The sequence below is a fragment of the Varanus komodoensis genome, unplaced genomic scaffold, assembly GCF_004798865.1.
Source record: "Varanus komodoensis strain SLA01 unplaced genomic scaffold, ASM479886v1 scaffold22, whole genome shotgun sequence".
NCBI lineage: Eukaryota > Metazoa > Chordata > Lepidosauria > Squamata > Varanidae > Varanus > Varanus komodoensis.
The window spans coordinates 11,312,398-11,334,037 of NW_025335606.1; the positions used below are offsets into that span (position 1 = coordinate 11,312,398).

At 40.1% G+C, this 21,640-nt stretch overlaps 1 protein-coding gene across 3 annotated transcripts in view; it reads left to right on the plus strand.

Annotated features, from left to right (window-relative positions):
- WDR7 (WD repeat domain 7) overlaps window positions 1–21,640 on the plus strand; it is a 234,924-nt gene that overhangs the window by 38,542 nt on the left and 174,742 nt on the right. For 2 of the 3 annotated variants that reach the window (XM_044431250.1, XM_044431251.1), the window contains exons 15-19: window positions 3,532–4,298; window positions 5,532–5,620; window positions 10,140–10,229; window positions 14,100–14,218; window positions 16,226–16,349. In XM_044431250.1, the coding sequence (XP_044287185.1) occupies window positions 3,532–4,298; window positions 5,532–5,620; window positions 10,140–10,229; window positions 14,100–14,218; window positions 16,226–16,349 (1,189 nt within the window). The remainder of the gene's footprint in view (window positions 1–3,531; window positions 4,299–5,531; window positions 5,621–10,139; window positions 10,230–14,099; window positions 14,219–16,225; window positions 16,350–21,640) is intronic. The other variant, XM_044431252.1, reaches the window with a different exon arrangement.

Sequence of the window (21,640 nt, forward strand, 5' to 3'; positions counted from 1 at the left end):
GAATTGTGTAAGCTGATCTGACTTACTTCAAGAAAAAGATTTTTAAGTATATGTATAAATTAAATAAATATGTAATAAAATGAATCCCGTGCTATATATGTCTCAATAAACAAGTCCTTCGTGCTGTAAGTAGCATTGTGAGATGGTGGCACTTTGCTCATGACTTTGGCAGTAAAACTTCAAACTGCATACATAAAAGTACATTGAGAAGTTGCATGGGATTCTTTTGAACAAAGGGTTTCCTTGCTTTTTACGTAGGTTTGACTGTAGAACAGCAGAGGGCATCAGAGATCCACTTTTTCTTATTAAGTTCGCATTTTTTTCTTGGAATTTAAAGCTCATCTTCAGTTTTTTGTTTGCAATCCCACATCAGGTTATACAGATTTTAGCTCTGTTCAAATTCAGGAAGAGCCACAAATGCAAAACTGAGCAGAAGGATCTCAAGTGGACTGTATTATCCAGCCATATTTCCACTACTACTCGACTGACTTGGTGCTCAGTCATCCTATCATTCGCTCACGGTTTCCAGGGCAATACATTTATTGAACTTTAACTGGGCAATACATTTGCCTGACAGAATATACATACAACCTTTCCTATGATGAGTTTCTGGTCTTTTAAGCTTCCTCTTTATGCATGCAGAATCACTGTAGTACTTGTAGAAGAATGTTTTTGTCTTTTCAGTCAACATTTAGAAGAGGAAAAGTAGTGGCCAACCCATTCATGCTTTCCTTCTCATCTTTGTTTGGTTGTTTTATCCTTTACTTATGATTCAGTCTGCTAGCTTTCACTAATGGATTGCAACTGGGTGGTGGTTGTTGTGGCTGTTGTTTAATATATTTCTCTATTTGTCATAACATTTGGATATGCACAGGCTTTTAGATACCATTCAATTTTTATTTTACTTTGCTCCTTGTTCCTGGAGTACCTCCTTTACAGATACTCTGTGCAGTATCTTGTACCAGTGCCATTCTTTCTGTGGCAGCTGCAGTGGGCAGACGGGAATTTGTGTGCAGATCTCTAGCTCCAAGGTTGGACCTCTTTTCCAAGGTTGAATCCCAGAATCTGAAAAATCCTTTGGCCCCCAGAAACTGCCCAGGAGACCATAGGATTGCTCTGCTGTAAAACTTTGAAAGCTGCACAGCAATCCTGCTGAATGCAACCAGAGCCACAGCATAAATCCAGGATACAAAGCAAATTTCCTTAATCCCAAAAGCGAGATCAAAGCAACATTAGAAGTGTTGAGGTCAGTTGATGAAAAACTTCCTGAGTAAAAACATTTTACTTTAAGGAGAAACATGACCAGATAAGTTAGTGGGCATAACTCCTTCAATCACCATGACTGATGACGTTTTGCCTTAGTAGATTCCCTGTATGATCATGGAAATATAGAGGAAGACCTCTCCTTGATCAGAACAAGTAAAGAAGCCCATACAGTACAGCAATTTCAGTAGATCAGTTTGAAAAACATGGAATTGCAGTCACCAAAGTCCATAACAATTGGATGCTGACATTTAGAAATCATTAATACTTTTCTGGACTGGTGCATTTAACTAGTAAATGTGCTGCTTGGAAGGGTGGCTGTGTGGATGGGTGGATGGATGGACTGACTGATATTGCCATAAGATATTATGAGCTGGTTATAACTAAAATAAAATACACAGACTTAGATGTAACAATATCTAGAGTAAATGGAAAGAGCTTTTTCTCCCCCTTTGGTGTGATTTGACAGCTGTCAAAAAGGTGAGCCATCCAGCCAAACCCAGGGCACAAGCAATCTATGCTTACAAAAGGGGATGGTTGATTTACACCATTTTCACAGAAAGAACCTCTTTTTGTGTGGTGGAAACAACACTGTTGTAAGTGTATCCTCACTTTTCAACTTGTTCCCAAGAGTCTAGACATTAGGGAACATGGAAATGTGTGAGCCATTCAATATTAAAACGTTTATTCTGCTTTTTTCCTGCCAATTGACAGCTCCCCAAAAAGGGGGCGGCTCACATTTTTCTGTTTCCTGACCATCTAGAATCACAGGAACAGCCTTAGTAGATGTTGCTGTGAAGGGGGTGCAAATCCCACCACACCTTTTTCACAACCCAGGATGGGTTGTTGCATCATGCAGACCCAGTCAGCAGAAGTTAATGGTGATATTGGCAAGAGAATATTAACCCCTTGTTAGTTTTTCTCTTCAGAAGGGGTCAGTTTTTATTGCTTCCCTTTGGAAACTTTTCTTGGGGATTCAGGATGCTGCAACAAGAGCATTTTGCTTGTGACAAGAGAATTATACTGAAAGGTGGTAAAGAGAAGTGATGAAATAGATGTGCTTTCTCCAGAACTGTTGGAGACACATCACTGTCAGTGTTCCACACCCTTCGTTAATTTCACTATTATAGACTGGCTGCAGAGGTGGGGGAAACCTTGTCACTTTGCTGCTGTCATGTGCAGCTTTTCCATCGGACTCAGTAATGAAATGCAATTTATGCTGAATGTTCCAGGGCAGGTGGCTGCATGCATAAGCAGTTAAGCTGGCGGGGGACGGAGAAGAAGCATTGCTGTGATGGTGGGGGCAACAACATGTGCATGAAATGGTTTAGCAGCTCCCTGGATCTGGGCATTGGCCAGGCAGTGTCCAGCTGCAATATGGCGGTCTGGAGAGTAACACTGGCTGAACTGAGGGGAAAGCTCTAGAAAGCAGCGTAGGTAATTGCAGCTTTGGGAAAGCCCTGATGCTGGGACTGGTGCCATCAACCATTGCTTGTTCCTGATTGAAGCTTTAAATAATGACCAACCTCTGTGCTTTCCCATCCTGGCCTAATGTAGATATGACTTCTGGGCTGGAGTTTAGGTGTATATGTGACAGGACTTGAGCAAGCAAGATCAGAGAGGATTCCCAGTGACCCCTTCTCATGTACCCAATTTTTATCTAAGGAATTTTGAAACTAATCAAAATAAATGAAACCTCGTGTTCTTCCTTCCCTTGATCATTGAAGGCTAGTGGTTTTCTGATGCTCAGAAACAAGCTCACATCTGGAATGGAACACTGTTGGACAATAAGATTTTAAGACATTTTTATTGCCTTTTATTGCCAGAGAGCTTTGGCTATGAGGCAATATAGAAACAAAACAAACAAACAAACCTTCTCTCAGGACCCACAAAAAGGTGTGGAGAACATGAAAACTTATGTTTTATATAATATATATAGTGACTTTAGTCTAATAAAGGTACTTATAGTTGGGACATCTGGCAGGACTGCTGGTTTGCATAAAAACAGTACATAGTGGACACTCTAGTAAATATATATTCATGGAAAAAATACCAAAAATACCAAATGCATGCTGCTGTCTTCCTGTTCTCAGACTCTTTTTGGCGTTGCACATGTAATGACATTTTTAACTTTAAACATATAACAAACCTGAATCATGCACATTTCGTGTTTTTCAAATGTTATTACTGTGTTTAGTTTTCTGCATAAAAGCCCACAGAGAGAGCAGTACACACCAAAAGGATAATCCTTTTCCATGTTTGTTGCAGGGAAATTTGCCTAAATATTCTCACAACTCTCTGATGGTTCAAGCCCTGAAGACTAACGTAACAGACCCAGATGTCCACGTGCTCTTCTTTGATGTGGAAGCCCTGATTATTCAGCTACTAACTGAAGAAGCCTCGAGGCCTAATACAGCCCTTATTTCCCCAGAGAATTTACAGAAAGCATCTGGCAGTTCTGACAAAGGGGGTTCCTTTCTGGGTGGCAAACGAGCAGCAGTCCTCTTCCAGCAGGTCAAAGAAACAATCAAAGAGAACATAAAGGAACATCTTCTGGATGATGATGATGAGGATGAGGAATCTAGGCAGAGGAGGGAAGACAGTGATCCAGAGTATCGGTCCAGCAAATCTAAGCCATTAACCCTCCTAGAGTATAACCTAACCATGGACACAGCCAAGCTGTTTATGTCATGCCTCCATGCATGGGGCTTGAACGGTGTCCTAGACGAGCTTTGCAGTGAGCGCCTGGGCATGCTAAGGCCTCACTGTTCTGTCTCTTTCGGTTTGCTTTCAAGGGGAGGTCACATGTCCCTGATGCTTCCTGGGTACAATCACCCTATCAGCAAGGTTCCCTCTAGTGAGATTGAGGTAGGAAAATCTGTGTCTCTCCCAGAGGGACATATCAGGGGTACATACGGCATTTCCCGTGCAGTAACTACTCAGCATCTTCTCTCCATTATCTCCTTGGCAAACACATTGATGAGCATGACAAATGCAACATTCATTGGAGATCACATGAAGAAGGGACCTTCCAGGTACCTTTAAAATATATCATATTCTTGTTTCGTCATTTGTCGTTTTCTCCCTTTACTGTTCCCTTCTATTGTATATATTTATGCATTCTTTACTTTTGGATCCTGGTTTTTTTGACATGCATCCCAGCGATAAATGAATCCCTTGATTACTTTTTCCACTCTTCCAAATGTTAGTTAGCGTTAGTCCAGCTTCTTCGAAAGCTCTCTGCTTCAAGGTAGATGCAATCGGCCCCATTTTGGGGACGGTGCTTCAACCAACATTTTAAGTACAGTTCAAAGTTACAATTCCTATTTTTTCTAATCAGGTTGGTATTTTATTATGCTGTCCTAAAACAAAGGGTTCTCAAGGTTGCAAATACAACAAAACAAGTCTAAAGCTGAGCACAGCATCTAATACTGCCACTCATTCTGTTAGAACTGATCGCTGGCACAAAAGGAAGCTAGCTCTTCCTAAAGCAGCCCCTGAAATGAGTCAGAACACTTGTTTCCAGAAGAGGGCAGATTAGTGGGATTCCCTTCTGACCTGTCCCATTCTGGAAATGGCAAGTTTGGGTTTTTTCCAGATACGGACTCACTAGCTCCCCGATGCACTAGTAGCAGGGCCTGGTGATGTATGGGCAGCATTGGATGACTGTATGAGGAACAATCTAGCATGCTTGGAGGAAGATAAATGTCTTTGCCTGGTGCCAGAAAGGTAACAGTGTAGCTTCCAGGTTCCTCTGGGAGAACAGCAGGTCACAACAGAGAAGGTCTTTGCTCTAGTACCCAACTGGCTAACTTCTTTCAGCAGGAGCACCTGAAAAAGGGCTGTAGAAGATAATCCAAAGGTCGAGGCAGGTTCATATGGAGGATTATGTTCTATTAGATACTCGGGGCCCAAACCATTTAGGACTTTAAAGGTCAACATCAACACTTTGAATTCTCCATTCACCCTGGGCAAAAGACCCAAGCAGAATGTCCAAAAGGCTCCTGGAAAGGACAAAAAGGACAACAGGATGTGTAAGGAATCTAATGGGAGGAGGGTGTGTGAGAGACTTGGCAGTAGGTAGGGGTGAATGTATTGAGAGAGAGAGTGGGAAAGAATGAAAAGGGTCCAGATGTCTCTGTGTACATGATGTGAGATTTCTGCCATTCTCAAGATGTTCTCATGTGGCACCCTGCCGGACCATTAACTTAGAAGTGTGCAGTATTTCTTGATCCTATATGCTCAATTCTCAATAATTTTATTTATAGACCACCTAGACCAGGGACTCCTGAGCTTGCTAAAGTGAAGACTCCTGCTCCAGTTGCTAGTCCAGCAGCTCAAGGGCTGATTAAGCAAGGTAACCTCAAGGCCCTTGAGATAATTGAGTTCAGTTGGAGTTTCTGAAATAATTTTGATTGGTATCTCTTTCCTTTTGGCATTTGGGGGAAAAAAAACACATTCTGACACCAGCTCTGAATTTAAATTAATTCACAACAGATTGCAAAACATGATTTCTTGCATGGAAATTAAATTGAAATGTTGTCATAAGTGATCACTTTCATAAGAGATGAAACTGATGTCTGCTGCATACATGCCATTCTTGAGTCCACAGAAGCCGCGTTTTCCCTTTGTCTGCACTTGACTTCAAGGCACTTTGCGGGTTGAACTGGTGATTATCTTCATCCCACCCACAATGCTTTGCACTCACCCTCGATGGCCTTTCAGTGCAGAATAGCAACCATGAGTTTGGAAACCATTTCCAATGTATATGAAATATGATCTAAGTGACGTTTGTCACATAATGGTGTTGACACATGATAGCTCAACTCGTGGCAGTTCAGTTCAGGGAAGTCAGCAAGAGCTGCAGCTGCCAGGTGGCCAGGTTTTGTACAAAAATTTGTTCCTAAACTGATGATGGTTGGAAAAATAGCATTCCTCTTAAGATCACTGGTTGTCCTGAGGGGGAAAACGTCTGCATTTACTCCAGAAGTAACTGTTCCTCTCTTTCATTCTTGGTATAATGGATTCTGAAATATTGCCATCTCCTGTACTCAGAGGTGAGGTGACTTTAAGCTCCAAGGCACTCAGCAATTATCTCTGCGTGATCCTAATCTAATCAATCAATCAATCAATCAGAACAGTGGTAGGAAATGTGTGGCCCTCCAGATCTGGTTGGACTGCAGCTCCTGTGAGCCTTAGCCAATTTAGTCAATGGTGAAGAGAGTCTCAGTTCAACAACTTCTGAAGCACTAGATTGTTTTCATCCGCGCCATCCCTGCCCTAGAGAACCAGCAACGGGCTATGGCTCCAATAACATTTGAGCCCTTGAACGTGCCAACAGACTTGTTCACGCAGTTCTGCTTTCCTAAGGATGACTGTTGACAGCTCAACTTTTGGGCCACAAGGCATCTTTTTTATAAAACCTTTGAAAATTAGTTGTGTGTTCCATTCATAATAGTGTTTTTGTTCATGGTGCAATACAAATACATCTTCCTGAATTAGATGCCATAATCCCTTACTAAAGCCTCTTATCACCCTTTTCCCCAACCTAACCAGATTCTGCCCTGTGTGGTTATATTTGATGCTCATAATTAAAGGCTACTTCACATGCAACATTGCAACCACATGCAAACTCTAAGGCAGGAAGAAGCAGCTTTTTGCAGGGAGTGATGACAATCATTTATACTCCCGAGATCCACTTAGGGTCGTCTATTGCCACTTGTGTTTTTGCCCCTGCCAGTTTTGGGGGTGGGGGGATGGCTGCACTGGAGAGAGGGGTCCACATGTTCTGCACCCCTCCTATAATGGTTTGTCCCATGAAGTATGTCTAAGTCTGCAAGGGTAAGGCTGCCGGCCTCTTTGTGAACTTTCAGCTGCGATCTCCTTTCTGTTGCTGTGCTCTCCTGTAAGAAAAGGGAGAGGCAGTGGTCTTGGCTCTTGGAAAGGGGTAAATTTGTTGCAGCAACACTGAACTGTACATGTGTTTACCCAAAATTGCATCTTTTCACAACTAATGGGCAGTATCCAGTGCTGCCGCCGCATAGCAGAATGCCACATTAGCACAACAGGGAGCAAACGGTTCCAGTAACAAGTAACAGATGCTAATTTCCAGCAAAGGGCTGGTCGGCAGAGTTGGTAGGACGCTCCACCAACTTTTCCCATTCTGGAAATAAGCGCTTTTGCTTGTTTCCGGTTGTTTTACGAAGCCATAGCTCCTGTTGTGTTAACGTTCCATTCCTTTGTAATGACCATAGAGGAACTGGCTGATACTGCAGAATGTTTCTAGCAAGCATGTTGAAACTAAGAATGAAAGAAAGGTAACCCATTAAGCAGACCCAATTCTGTTGGTCTATGCATACAAGAGCTGTATCCCCTGGTCATTAGGCATAGCTTGAACCAGGATTGAACCCTCAGTTTTTCTATGTTAGCTCTCCAGGCCCCCAAAGTGACGATGGGTGGTTTAATGCTTTTGCTAGTTTTACTAGCACTGGTCCTGTAAGTCTGCAGACCAGGTAGAATATAACCAGCTTCTATCGTACAGCTTTCAAAACCCAAGCTGTGCATTCTAAAACATACTACCCTCTTTCCTATTATCTGCTTGCCTAGAGGCGATTGTTATTCTTCCTAGGTGTGTGAATAATCCCATTTTTTACTAAAATATAGCTGTTTTTTATGAGTAGATGGGTAATAATAAAAGTTGACAGTGCCTCATGGGTCTAACAGCTTTGTACCAAAGTTGGAGGGCTGTCCTGCCTAGATTGGGTAATCCCTTGTCATGAGGCTGTTTAAAATTCATTAAGCCATGTACATTTCCATATGCTCAGCTTCAGTGCAGACAAACTCTAATTGTGGTAGCCTGGTTGTGGAAAGATGTGCAAGAAAGGCAAGCTGGAAATTGGGCATACAGGTGCACCAATGATTGTAGATTCCTTAAATGAAGTTTCTGTGAAGTTTCCTAAGTCTTCCTGCCCCTTTTGAAATAGAGTGGATAAAGAAAAAAAACTTCTGCTTTCTTTAAGGTCAGCTTAATAGCTGAACTGTCAAGTGAACAATAGCTTTCATTCATTTCACTGTTTTGTCTTTAATGGACAAATGAGCTGATATTAAATTAATTTTCAGTGTTTATGTGTTCACTGTGGTGAAAAAGGCTTCCTTTCTCTCAATAGCAGAGAAACCTTGTTGTGTCTTGAACTGGGAAAAGCACTTTGCTGTTGTCTTATCTAAACCAATGTGCAGAGGGAGGCCACACAAAAAATGCCACCCCTCTGAATACCTATTAATGACGAATCTTTGAGTCATCAGTCAAACTATCAAATTCTTGACTTTCTGCCCTGCTCATAAATAGGAAAACTAAACATATAAAGTAGCATCCATAAGATTTAAAATTCCAAATCTTTATGCTCCATTTAAAGGTTTCCACATCCACCCTGTATTGTTCGAAGTGGCCCCTATGACGTTACGTATTTTTCTAACTTCAACTTAGTTAGAGCCGTTGCAGTGCAGTTAGCATAAATTGGAGAGAGGCTGAATGTGATCGATGGATGCAGCATTTATTTTCAGATTGCCAGGGAGCCCAGTGCTACCAGCCTACCAAGCCAGCTGTTGTTGCTTTCAGTTGCACTGATTGATATAAACAGTGACAGCCAGAGAGATTGTCCTCTTCCCCCACCCTCATCACAAAAGAGCGAAGCTTAAATATCGAACAGTGAACTTACGATTGGAGTCCAAGTGTGCATTTTGGAAATCCCTTGAATGTATCAGTGCGAGTCCTTTACGAACTCTGGTGCATCTATTTTTGGGGCCGGGGTGTGCACATGCGAGCTGGTTTACTGCTTTGCGCGTGCCACCATGATGCATTCGTGTGGAAATCATAGCAGATGTCTTAAGAGTGACAAAAGAAGTTCACTGCATGAAAACCAAACATACCATTCAGGAAACAATGCTTAATCTGTTCTGGATCCTGAACCTATTGTTGTTCTGCAATGGAATAAAGGAGAAGGATTAATTTGAAGATGCTTGTGCATGACATATGGTAATTCTCTGCAAGAAGGAAGTGTCAGCTAGTGACCTCTAAATCTTAACATTGACCTCTGGTTGTAGAATGGTGTGTGCCATAAGGTCTGCCTGTCCTTTCATATGATAATTTGATTCATGGAGCATTAGTGAAACTATAAAGTTTATGGCTGCCTTTGGACTGCCTTCACATTAAAAATAAGAACCCCATCCCAATTCACAGAATGGCCATCATAAAACTGCAGAAATTTTAATTTGGCAAAAACTATTTTGAGCAATTAACTTTTAAGTGGCTTCCTCACTAAAAGAAATGGAGAATGCACACTAAATCAATCTTAACGTGGTCCTAAAAGAGATTAGTTTTCAAGGTGTTTTATTCACCCTGGCCTTAAAACAATTTTCAAAGGTCAAAATTTTCGAAATTAGGCTTTATTCAGGAGGCAGGGAGGTGTGCTGGTGCAGCTGACTGTCTGTATCCCTCTTCTTTAGGCTCATAATGGTGTGTGTTCTAAGGGCCAACAGACTAGCGCCCATCGTGACATTTGCTTTCCAATGCCGTGCACCACTGTGGCTGGGGTTTCGATCCACTTCCTTGCACCCCCCATTCCTTATAATGGAATTGGTGCAGTGATTCTTTGGCTGAAGTGCAGTTGGAAGTAACCGGATTATGTTCCTCTGTTCTGTAATTGATTTATATTTCTGTACCTGACACACTTCTCAGAAGGTGCTTGTATGGTAATGGTTTCAGTTAATATAGCCCCAGAGAGTTCTGTTTTCCTTCATTCTTTAGCAATACTAACCATTTCTTTTTTCTGGGAACGTCTGTCTTCATTTTCCTCTTTATTTCTTCTTTCCTGCTCAAGTTGCTCCTGCTGTTTCTGCTAGCACTGAAGCTGATCATTCTGGCTCTGACCCTGCTCCTCCTTTACATACCTGTTTCTTAGTAAATGAAGGTATTCTTGCCTCCGTTTCTATCTTCTTGCCTTTTTTCCTTAACTAACTTGCTCTCTTGTTGTTGTTACATGCCTCTCTTAATCCACACATTCATTCACTGTGCAATTTGAAGACAAGCTTCACTTAGCAACCTTTATTTGCAACTAATGATTAGCCTTAATTCATTTTCTCTGCCTTTAGGGCAGATCATGCCTTCTTTAAGCGATGACTGTACATCACTTAAACAGCTAACTTATCTGACTGGGAAAGAAATTATATTTAATGTATTGAGTTATTTAAGTTCAATTTGTCAAATCTTTTTCATTTTGGTGGCAGGAAGGGATCCAAAAGGGGGAACAGCAGCATAGTTTAACTATCCCAATTACAGAATAAGAGTCTGAGCAATTGAATTCCAACTGTGGGGATACTTTGGGGCCTTAGAGGAAATCTGTTGCCTTCTGAATTGCTCTCCTAGTGAAAGTTTGCACAGTTGAATTGCAACTGTAGGGACCCTTTTGGGGCTTAGAGAAAAAAAATTACCTTGTAAATTATCTCTCTAAGGACAGTTAGCTTCATTTTAGAATGTAGATGGCCTTATTTCAGTAGGAATGTATGTAAGACTTTTGTTGACATTATTTAATCTCTAATGGCAAAGGAAAAACCTGAAAACTTGTGTATGCTTTTCTAGTTCAGGCTTGTTGCTGTGTTAGTTATTTTTTCTTGTAGAAGGACCTTCAGCTAGTATGGGAGTCTCTCAAAAGTCATACAAGCAAGATTTTGGGTAACTACAGGCATTCAGATTGTGATCTTCAAGGGCCTAAAAACTTATTGCTGCTTAGCTTTGTTAACTTCAGTAGAACTAAGCTGATTCTAAGTGTAACTCACATTGCTTGCAGACATTTTCATAAATTTTTCCTGTTTATGGATTCTGTCCCACTGTGACTGTCTGCCAGTGTAGCATATGACCACTAGCTGAACAGATTTTTCCTTTTTCAGTAGTTCAAGTGTGTTTCCTCCCCCAGATTTGATCCCAAGCACTGGGGTACTCCCTGGAGTAATTATGGGAGAGGAGGTGCAGTAGGAAGGAGAGGAACAGGACTTCCCGTTGTTGTCACCATGGTGTCTGAACCCAGCAACTTTGTGTTAGTCATCGCTTAAACAATCCAAAGTTAACCAATGGTTGTCCTTAGCTTAATTTAGGAATCAGTTGAAAAGCGTTTGTATCTGGTGGTGACGACGCAAATTTTGTGTTAATGAACTAATTCACATATGATTTAACCCACTGTTATGATAGTTCCCCTGCATTCTGTTCCTTAGTTGTCATGCTAAGAGACAAGTGCTTCATTTAGTTCTCCATTTAGGAGTTGCAGGTATTCCTCTAAGCAGTGATTATAAGTGACCCATTACAGATAAGCACCAAACCAGCCTACCTCCTAGACAGCTGGAATTGCCTGCATGTTAACAATTTTTTCCCCATTTTCAGTTTTTGAGTAGAAACTCAGCTTTACTAGGGTAGGAATTTTCAATCACTTAGGTTGTATTGATATTCATCTTTTTCCTGGGTGTTGCTCTGTTTTCTTCTTGATTAGTCACATGAATTATCCCATCCACACAGGTATCATTCAGTGAAGGAAATGATGCCACAATTCTGTGTAACCAGTCAGACTTAATTACATGATGACATCAGTGAGGGTATTGAAAGTAATGGCAAGTAAGGCAATTTAATAAGCAAATAGTTTTGCAGGGCAGCTTTTTTAAAAATAAAAATAAAATAAAATTGGAGATCTGTTTTGGCACAGCAAACAAAATAGTCCTCCTTTAGCTCTAGCTATTAGAGTCCACTAAAATTGGCACAACATATAACGTGTGCATGAGCCTAGACATACTTTAAACTTTAAAATAAGAGCATGTAAGACATGAAGCTTTCTAGTTATTTGCAAATAAACCTCTGAAGTATTGCATATTGATCCATTAACAATTCCACCATAAAAGTAGTTGCCTTTTAAATCATGTATTAGTGAACATCATAAAGAGCATTTAATGTGATGCTTTTGGTCGAGTAATAATGTTGCTTAAAACTTTGTGTGTCTTTCTCTTCTGGCTTGGAAAACTAGTATTGAATTGATTTTTGTATGTGGGATGTTGTTGTTGTTTTCCTTTGGATGGCTGAATGTCCATGTTTGGCTTTACTTATAGGCTGCAATCCTGTGCATAATTTGCTTCCTGTGCATAATTAGTTTAGCTTGTAGTGTGGTCAGCAGGACCCCCAAAAGACTGAGAGTGATACCTAATTGTTTTCCTGCTCATAGCTGCAGCCCTAAATCATAATAAAAAACATGATGCTTGGGCTTGGGAGTTGCACGTATTTTCCAGCCTTGTTGCTATGGCATTGAGTATGCAGGACAATCTGCCAAGAACATGAATCGCCAGTGCTGTAGCTAATGATTCTCCATCACTCTTCCTCTATACACCTATGGGGAAGGAGTATGAAATATTGATCAAGGTGTAACTTTCCTACAAATAAAACAGGGAGGGGCTTAGAGTGTGATCATCCATGTTAGTCTCTCTCAGCTGCTAACTCAACGCCACCACTTCCCTCTCCCTCCCTCTCCTGTTGTGCATAATAACACACCAGTACCTTAGTCATCCTTACAGGCTCTGTCCCTTCTTGCTGCTGAGCTGTTGCTAGTGGTGGCCTGTACCCCCACAGGTGCAGGGCAGGATTGCAGCCTTTTCCATGTATTTCTGTGTCCATAATCATGTGATTAATCTAGAGCATGAAGAAGAAAATTGATCGGGAAAAAATTATTTGAGGCAGAAGAGGAAAGATTAGTTAAAGATTGAATCTTGTATCAAGTCTAGGGAAATGAGATTCTCATTTTAAAAATGGCATCTCTTCGTATGTGTCATTCATCCTCATCTATCCTCTGGATTTAATAATGGAAGGGGGCAGGAAAATTGATACCAGTGTTTGCCGACGATCTTGACTTGTTTAGGAGTAACAAAATAGGATCTCGGGTATGAATGTTATAATGTTCTCCCTTCCTATTAAATTTTTACCTGTTCATGTAAAAAGGAAAATGAATGGTTTGCATTCATTTTACAATAAGCCAGAATTAACCAGAAATCTTGACTTATCATAATGGGCAAAAGTAGCTACAGAGTCATAAATATAAATATGTTAAGCATGTTTGTACTCAAGGTGTCTGTGAGCTGAAGATATTTTCCACAAATGGAAGGTCAACTTTGGATTCGATCTTTGGGATGAAACATGATGTGGTTTTGGATCATGAATCCCATTGGGCAGAGGGTCAACAGAAGGGAAGAAGAAGGAACAAGGTGGTATTTTTCTGATTGCCCTGGACATGCAACCCTTTGCTCAAAGGCCTCCAGCTTCATTTTTAGCTCAGGAAAGGGGGTTCTTAGTTGGCTTAGAAATAAGTTACAGGTGCATGTTATAGAAAGATAATCATTTGGGATGGGTCGTTTCCTGATTTAATGCCCAATACAGCTTTGTTTCAGTTATGATTAGTTTGTTTACCTTTTCTGCATTGTTTCCCATTTAAAGTTATAGAGAACAGCAGGTATTCCTTGTAGATGAGATGGAAAGCCAGGAGCAAAGGCAACAATATAAAGCTTGTGTCATTATTATGAGCTTCAATTAATTTTGATTGCCTTTGTTATCAGGAAGGGAGGCTCACATGCACACCTTTACTATACTGCGTTAATGTTAGTCTACCCATTCAGTGCAGACGTGAGGAGGACTCCCTGTGTGCAAGCAAACCAAGGCAATGCTCTGATTGACTAATACAGTTAGGGTTGCTGATAAATATAGTCGTACTTAACTGTTGGCCTAATAGTTTTTATATAGTTCATGTATTTCTTAACAGGATGGAGTCAACTTGCTGCTATGCATTGTGTTATGCTCCCCGACCTGTTGGGCTTGGATAAATTTAGACCACCTCTCCTTGAAATGTTGGCTCGTAGATGGCAAGATCGATGCTTGGAGGTACCGTTCTTTTATTGCTGGCAGCAGCGGGGGGAGGGGGGATGGATGTGTTGTCCAATGTAAGGAATATTATTTTTTATGTTGGATATATTGTTCCAAGAAAGTATACTATAATTCCAGTTTAAAGGTTGGATTTATATATAGGTATATGCAATTCAATTTGCAGGTCAGTTTTGTAAAATGGAGAGTTAACATCCCTGTAAAATGGAGAGTTAACGTCCCTGTATGACAACAGTATATTGTAGTTAGATGTGAAGGTGGACTTCAGAGAACAGGATTACCACAAAGGACATGATGAATCTTGCCAGCCACTGGATGTCATCGTTGTTCCATCAGAAGGTGCAGAACCACTTCTGAATACCAAAGGCCTTTATTCCCATAAGCTACATACTGTTTCAATACATTTGGCTTAAGCTGCACATCGTTAGTTGTCTCTTCATGCATCAGCAGTTGAATAACTGCTGCAAACTTTTATCCTTTTCAGTACTACTTCGCTTATTTTTAAAAGGAGGACACAAGGGAGAAGGGACATGTATGGAGACTAGAACTCTGTGCCACTACCCAGGAAACTCTCATTCCTTTATACATATTTCTTTGCTGTGGAAAGCTGCTATGCACATATTAGTATTTGTTCCCTGGCCATGCTTTTAATTTCTGATATGCCATTACATTTTGTCCAAGTGGGTAATGATGGCAGACAGAACAAATCAGAACTATATCATTAAATCAGGATTCTACTGTATTGAAATTGCAGAATCATTTTTGTTCCGGTGAAGAGAAAGGCCTTCAGCTCAGAGGTTTCTCAAGCCAGTTTTTATAGAGATGCTGCTGAGTTGCTTGAATGTAACTCTGCTAGCCGGCAAATGGGGTTGGCATGTACTATTTTTGATAAATGACTATCTGGCCTTGACATCACATCTATGCTGTTGTGGCAAAAAAAATATGTTGATTGTGCAGCTTTAAAAGAAATATACGAGGAACAGACCTGTGACATTTACAGTAGAGTTTTTGAGCTAGTCCTCAGCTTAATTGAAAATCTGCTGCTCTCGTTGTGCAGCGTGGTGAAGTCCGTGCACATATGGCTGATAAAACCTTCCTCTGTGCCTGACTAATCTTTTATTTCAGTTTCTAGTCTGCTTCTTGCCAAGGCCTTGGCAGAAGGAAGGGCATTTTTGTTTTTTAATGTAGCTGGTAAGCACCTAGCAAAAGTCATGGGTGCTTTAGCTTTAATTTTCATGAATGCTGGAGTGGGAGATGGATTGTTGGAAGCTACATGCAATCCGGCACCTCCCAAACCAAGTTCTGTACTGATCGCATTTTAAGCAAATACCATTACTTTTAGGAAACAGTTCAGTGTCTCTGGCCAATGCTTGATTCTTCATTACCCCTGTCATCTTTTTAAACTGTGCCTAAGCACCAGTTCATATAGTGGCATGGAGTGAATTTGTCTCAGTGGCTTTTCTTGATTCTATACTCACTGCTGGAATTAGATGGGCTCCTTCATGAAGCTAATTCATATTTGTCTGAGAATCTTCCATTTTGTTGGACTTGCTCATGTGGTTCTGCTATTTGCAGTTCGTAAAAGCAGGACTGTAAGAAGCCTCAGGACAGCAGCTTTTCCTGTTCTTCTGCTCTGATAATGTATGATGAAGGCCTCGGACTAATTGTGGGTTACTGAGCTGACTAAGACTAAATTCTCCTGCATGGGAATGGGTGATATCAGGTCTTAGTGAATGAAGTTGCTGGATTTGCAAAAAAAGAGCATTTCTAAAAGAGTGCTACTTATCTTACAAACTGTGGTTTTGCCTGCACTAGTTACCATTAGCTGCCAATATAGAATTATTTTTATATCTCTGCATTGTACATGTTTTTCCCTGGAACTACTCCTTAACTTGCTTAACGGAAGACACTTTTTGAATCCCCATGATTTTTGCTTGGGCAAGTTTGCAAATACCCATTGATATTAGGGAGAGCCATTGCAAACATATAATCTGGTTCTATTTGCAGGTCAGAGAAGCTGCCCAGGCCTTGCTGTTAGCAGAACTGAGAAGAATTGAACAGGCAGGAAGAAAGGAAACAATTGACATGTGGGCTCCCTATTTACCACAGTATATGGACAGTGTTATATCACGTAAGTATTCTGAAAGCCACATTTATAATCCAAAGCCACACTTACTTAAAATAATGGGCTTAAGAAATATATCAGCAAAGTAACTGTGAAAATATATATATTTCATAGGGGAAGCTTTATTTTGGGTGTGTGTGCTTGGGTAGAAAAAAATCCTTAGAATTATGGCTGCATGCTGTGAGCTGTAGAACTGCAAAATAAACACTGAGGACTGGAAAATGTCAAGACATTCAGCACTGCACAGCTTTCATACATATGTTATCATGATGCCATCTCATCAAAATCATACGTACAAGTCTCCATAACCTTTTTATTCAAACATTATTTTAATTGTTAATATTTATTTATTTATTGGCCAGGTCGACTCAAATTGTATTGTTTTTATATTGTGTTTATTTATTATTGTGAGCCACTTTGAGGCTTTGGCAAATGGGGTGGCATAGAAGCTTCCTAAATAAATAAATAAATAAATAAATAAATAATATACAAGCAGTAGCACAAGCCATTTCCAGATATGGCCTGCACAGAAATGGGGAGCAGGGAACAACATTAAAATAGATTAAAATACACCTCTTCACTAGCTTAAATTATACCTGTTTATCATTAAAGGCATCTAATGATCAAAGGAGATGTCCCATTCAAGACTGTTCCACCCACTTTTCATTGCTTTTTTTAATTTCATAATTATGCAAAAAAGAACACTAGTATTAACATTTACCATTCTAAAATGTATTTAAAACATTTATACCCTGTCCATACCAAAGGTCTCAAGACTCTAACATGGAACTAGTATGACAACATACATTTTATTTATTTGTTTATTTAATCTCTATAGCACCCAATAGCCTAGCTGGGCAGTGTGCAACATTTCAATGAAATACGAAATATAAGTTTCGGCATGGCAGGGGGGGCAGTCATTAAAATAACTCAAAAATTTTAAACCGGATTTTAACTACTTAAGCAACTGTGACCAACCCATCCTGTTAGGCTTGCTAAAACAACTGGCAGTACCCTCAACCCCTCTGTGCTATGTAGATTGCCAGCAGTGGTGCTACAAAGGAAGTAAAATCAGTGCCAGGCAGACCAACGTGGGGGTGTTATCCCAAAATTTGGGAACTACCACAGGGAAGACTCTGCTCCTTGTTGCTGCCAGCCAAGTCTCCCTTGGAGGTGGCATCCAGTGAAAGCCTCAGACGTTGAATGTCGTGTCTGGGTGAACTGCATTTGTTACAGATCTTTCAAAAGCTATCTGTGCCCACTTCCGTTATATCCAGGCTTCTAGTGAAAAACCTTCTGGAATGATTAAAATAGATTCTTCTGTAGGTAGTTCTCTCTCTCTGGCCCTCTCTGCTTGTAATATAGTTACTGATCCAGAAACAAATTCTATGGATCTTGCTGGTTGCTGCTGGAGTTATCTTTGCATTCTCAGCATGCCTTTCCTGAATAGTGCTCAGGTCTCGGGCCATCCTCATGCAGCTCTTTACTGTGGTTGGACTTCGTAGGGGCTAAACAGCCTTAGCATAGATCGGATGCGGTCCTTTTCGGTTCTTTATCTGGAAGGCTGGAGGACAATTGCAAGTCTAGAACAGGGTGACTAAAATACCAATGACTATGACATGAACATGATATATCATTTATCCTTAATACAACATTAAGGATAATTAATACATTGTATACTGATACTTGTATATGTGTTTGTGTGTGTGTCTGTCACAATCATCCTGATCTATCCTGAATCTGCATATATTGGCCGGTGTTACCAGTAACAGTAAAGTAACAGACATTCAAAGGCTAAAATGCCTGAGAAAATAAGGTGGTTTTCACCCAACGTCAAAAGGACGGCCATATGCATCCCGGTGGAACCTTACCAGGAAGGCTATTCCAAAACTTGGGTGCCACATTTATATATAAAATATTTCATGATAATGAGAATTGTTTTACCCAAATGCACTGAATTTCTTTTTGTAAACAATACATATTAAATGTTAATTGATTTTTTAAAAAAACATATAAAAATCTTGTTAAAACTAAATGGGATATCTAATTTAGATTTGCGTACTGTCATTCTGTTTGTTTCAAGAACAAATTTCAGGAAAAATAATCTTAGCATTTTTGTCTTTCTTTTGACACAAATATTATTTATGTTAAATGATTACATTTTCAAAAAACCCAGGATTGGATAATACATGGCTTATGTTCAGATGGCCTGATGAGCCAGCGTTTTTCATGACAGGAATGAGCCCCAGTGCCCCTTGGCCTTGTGTGTCCCCTTCACTCTTCTACTCCTCTACCTCAGCTGTAAGGAGAAGATGAGAAACGTCGTTCTATTTTAGTGTTATGCCTGACCTGCCCAAAAAACTGTGGCTCTTGGGTAGTTCAGAAATGTAATAAATGACACCAAATGGAATGAAACCCTATACTTTGGTTAATTTCAACGATGGCTTGTTTGAATCAAGCTAGTTTAATAGCCTATGGATTAATCACAGTTCAGATCCAGTGTTAAGCTGCAGATGATCCTCATACTGAGGAACATGAGCAGGATGGTGTTTCACTCGTGTCCTGCTTGTGGGTGAGCTGTTTAGCTGCTTTGTGAACAGAATACTAGACTAGATGACCTTAGTTTATTCCAGCATGGCTCTTCTTACGTGCTTAGATGGTTACTTGTTATCCTATTCTACATGGCCCATTTTTTTTGATATCAGGCAGCTTCCCTCACCTGTTAAGGGATGAACTTGGTAAAAGTCAATTAATTTTGAAAATGCTGAAAAGGATATTGTTGTACCTTTGAACCCATGTCAGGCTGGATCCCATTCCGATGGGGATCAGCCCAGTTGCAGCTGTGGTTGCATGGTATGCTTGGGAAATCGGAGGGGGTGACGATTATGGGAGTTTGTGGCAGTGGTGAGGTGGGGGCAGAACAAACCCAGGTCAGGCCAGGCCAAACCTCAGCATGGTCCAGGGTGGGACTTGGCCTGGGTCTGAACTGTTGAAATTCAGTTCAGAGCTTGCCTAATCCTGTCCTGAAGCTCAGCACCATCACTATTTTTACCACATGGATATGAAGGACAAGTATCTCCTTGTTGCGATTCTTCCAGTTCCAGTATACAAATACGCCCTGAGTCATAAGATTATGATACACTTCCCAAGGAACATCATGTTAGCCTGTTGGAGCAAGAACAAATGTCAGCTTAATGGCACTGTAAAGAATTAAGAAACTGGAAGTGGCACAAGTTTTGTTGAGTACAACAAGGTGCACATTTTTGTGTGGAAGAAGAAAGGAGGGAAGCTGCCAGGTGCAAAGAAATATATTTACTAAACTCAGTGTATTTCAGATATACAGCTTCTTTTCAGAGGGAATGTGCTATAGCAATATAAGAAGCATTTAGATGAAATATAATAAGAACAAAACTTTCATAGAAAAAGCATATTATATTTTGTATTTTTACATGTAAATTGAAACAGAGTGTTTGATTAGACCCAGAGAGAGCATGCATACTTAAAGTCATGACTAACTTAGGTGCCATTGGGTTAAATCCAGTGCCTATTGTTCTGCCACAGGAAACAGTTCCATCAGCCAAATTTGGGAAGGGGTCATTCTGCTTGTCTGCCACACATTCTCAAAATCTGTTCTGGAGGGCTGGGAAAGCCATTGAAGCAGAATTTAGTGTGTCAGAGAGTTGCAGGAGAGAGGAAAGAAGAAAGTCCCATCACTGTAACAGACTTCCAGTAGCATGAAGTTGGAGTTACCTCATTGATTCCAGTAGGGCTGCACAGTAAGTATGACTATGCACGGATCCAGCCCATTATTTGGTGTAAATAAAAATCTCAAAACTACATGCATGGTTAATACCAATGCCCTTTTGTTATCAATAACCCAATATGTTTACATTAAATCATCAAAGCAAACCTATGCATTTCTGGCAGAAAAAAAGTCCTACTACTCTTAGACTTCTTCAGTCAGTATGGCTAGCTGAGAACTGTGGGGGATTGATTGCTATAGGAGAGCAGTTTAAATTGTGTAACCCTAAACAGATGTAGACCCGTACTTTCAGAAAGCCCCCTTACTAATCTTGTGCTTCAGTGGCAAGACTTGGTATGGAATTCTCTGGGAGCAGAGGAACCACTGTAGTTGAATTATATATCAGTTTAAATATTGTGCCAAACCACAGTTAGCATAAACCAAGTTTTGCACACTTCCATTAAATCATGATTTCTGCTTTACTGGCTGTGTACCAAACATGGTTCATCACCTGAATTATCACACTAAATCACAGGCAAGAGTCCTTAAATGTGTTTTGTCATTATTTCTCCATTAAGCCTTAATGCTTATCACTGTACACATTTGGGTTTTTTCCCCTTGATGTGATAGTTTTTTCCTTCATTACCCTTAATGATATAATTCAGGTGTTGGGTTTAATTGTATAGAATGAACAGGCCATAAATGGAGAACAGATGTTTCGGGATGCAATTAAAACTGAGTAGAATATTTGTTAAATGTAATTATTTGAAAATGAGTTCTAGAAAATCTTATCAATAACACAAGCTTTTGTGTTAGTTGATCTAGATGATCTCATGGGAAAGTTTCATTAAACTGTTTTTAAAGAGAGGGAGAAAGTATGCAAGGGTTGTGGGTACAAAATGTTTCAAATTGTTAGTAACACCTTCTTGTTAATGGTGTTGTAATAAATGGCCTAATATATTTGTGCCGAAAAGTATGATATTGATTTGTGCCATTAGTCTATTTCTGATTTGCTAAAGAACTGAGCTTTTTATAATGCTAATGGAAATAAAGAGCTTTACAAAACACAGCACATGAATGCTGGAACATATCCCTGCAATAGACCAGTGTCTAGAAAGCTTTATATATATTTACCAGGATTTAGTTTGAGGCAGACTTTGTCAGAGCCTGTATGTATAGCGTGCATAAAGTATTATAAGGTATTTTAAGGTATTTTTATGTTATTTCATTGTGTCATGAAAAGTTTTCAGGGTGACTCACTATAAAATAATGTATAAATATAATGCAGCATTAAAATAATTCAAAATTAGGTTCAAAGCAAGCTTTTTTATAAAAGGTTTGTGCTGCTAATCAAGGGAAGGGAAGGAATGATGACCAGTGTTCCATTACTGTGTATCGCCTTTGCCGTAGTTTCTCTTTTCTGGAACAGCCTTTAAGACAAATATGGCTCCATTTTTCCTTTTATTTTTTCCAAGACTAGATTAGTAGTTGATCAGGAGAATTTTAGCTGCCGTTGAAATCACGTGAGCTTGTCCTCTGACTTCTAGACCTATGT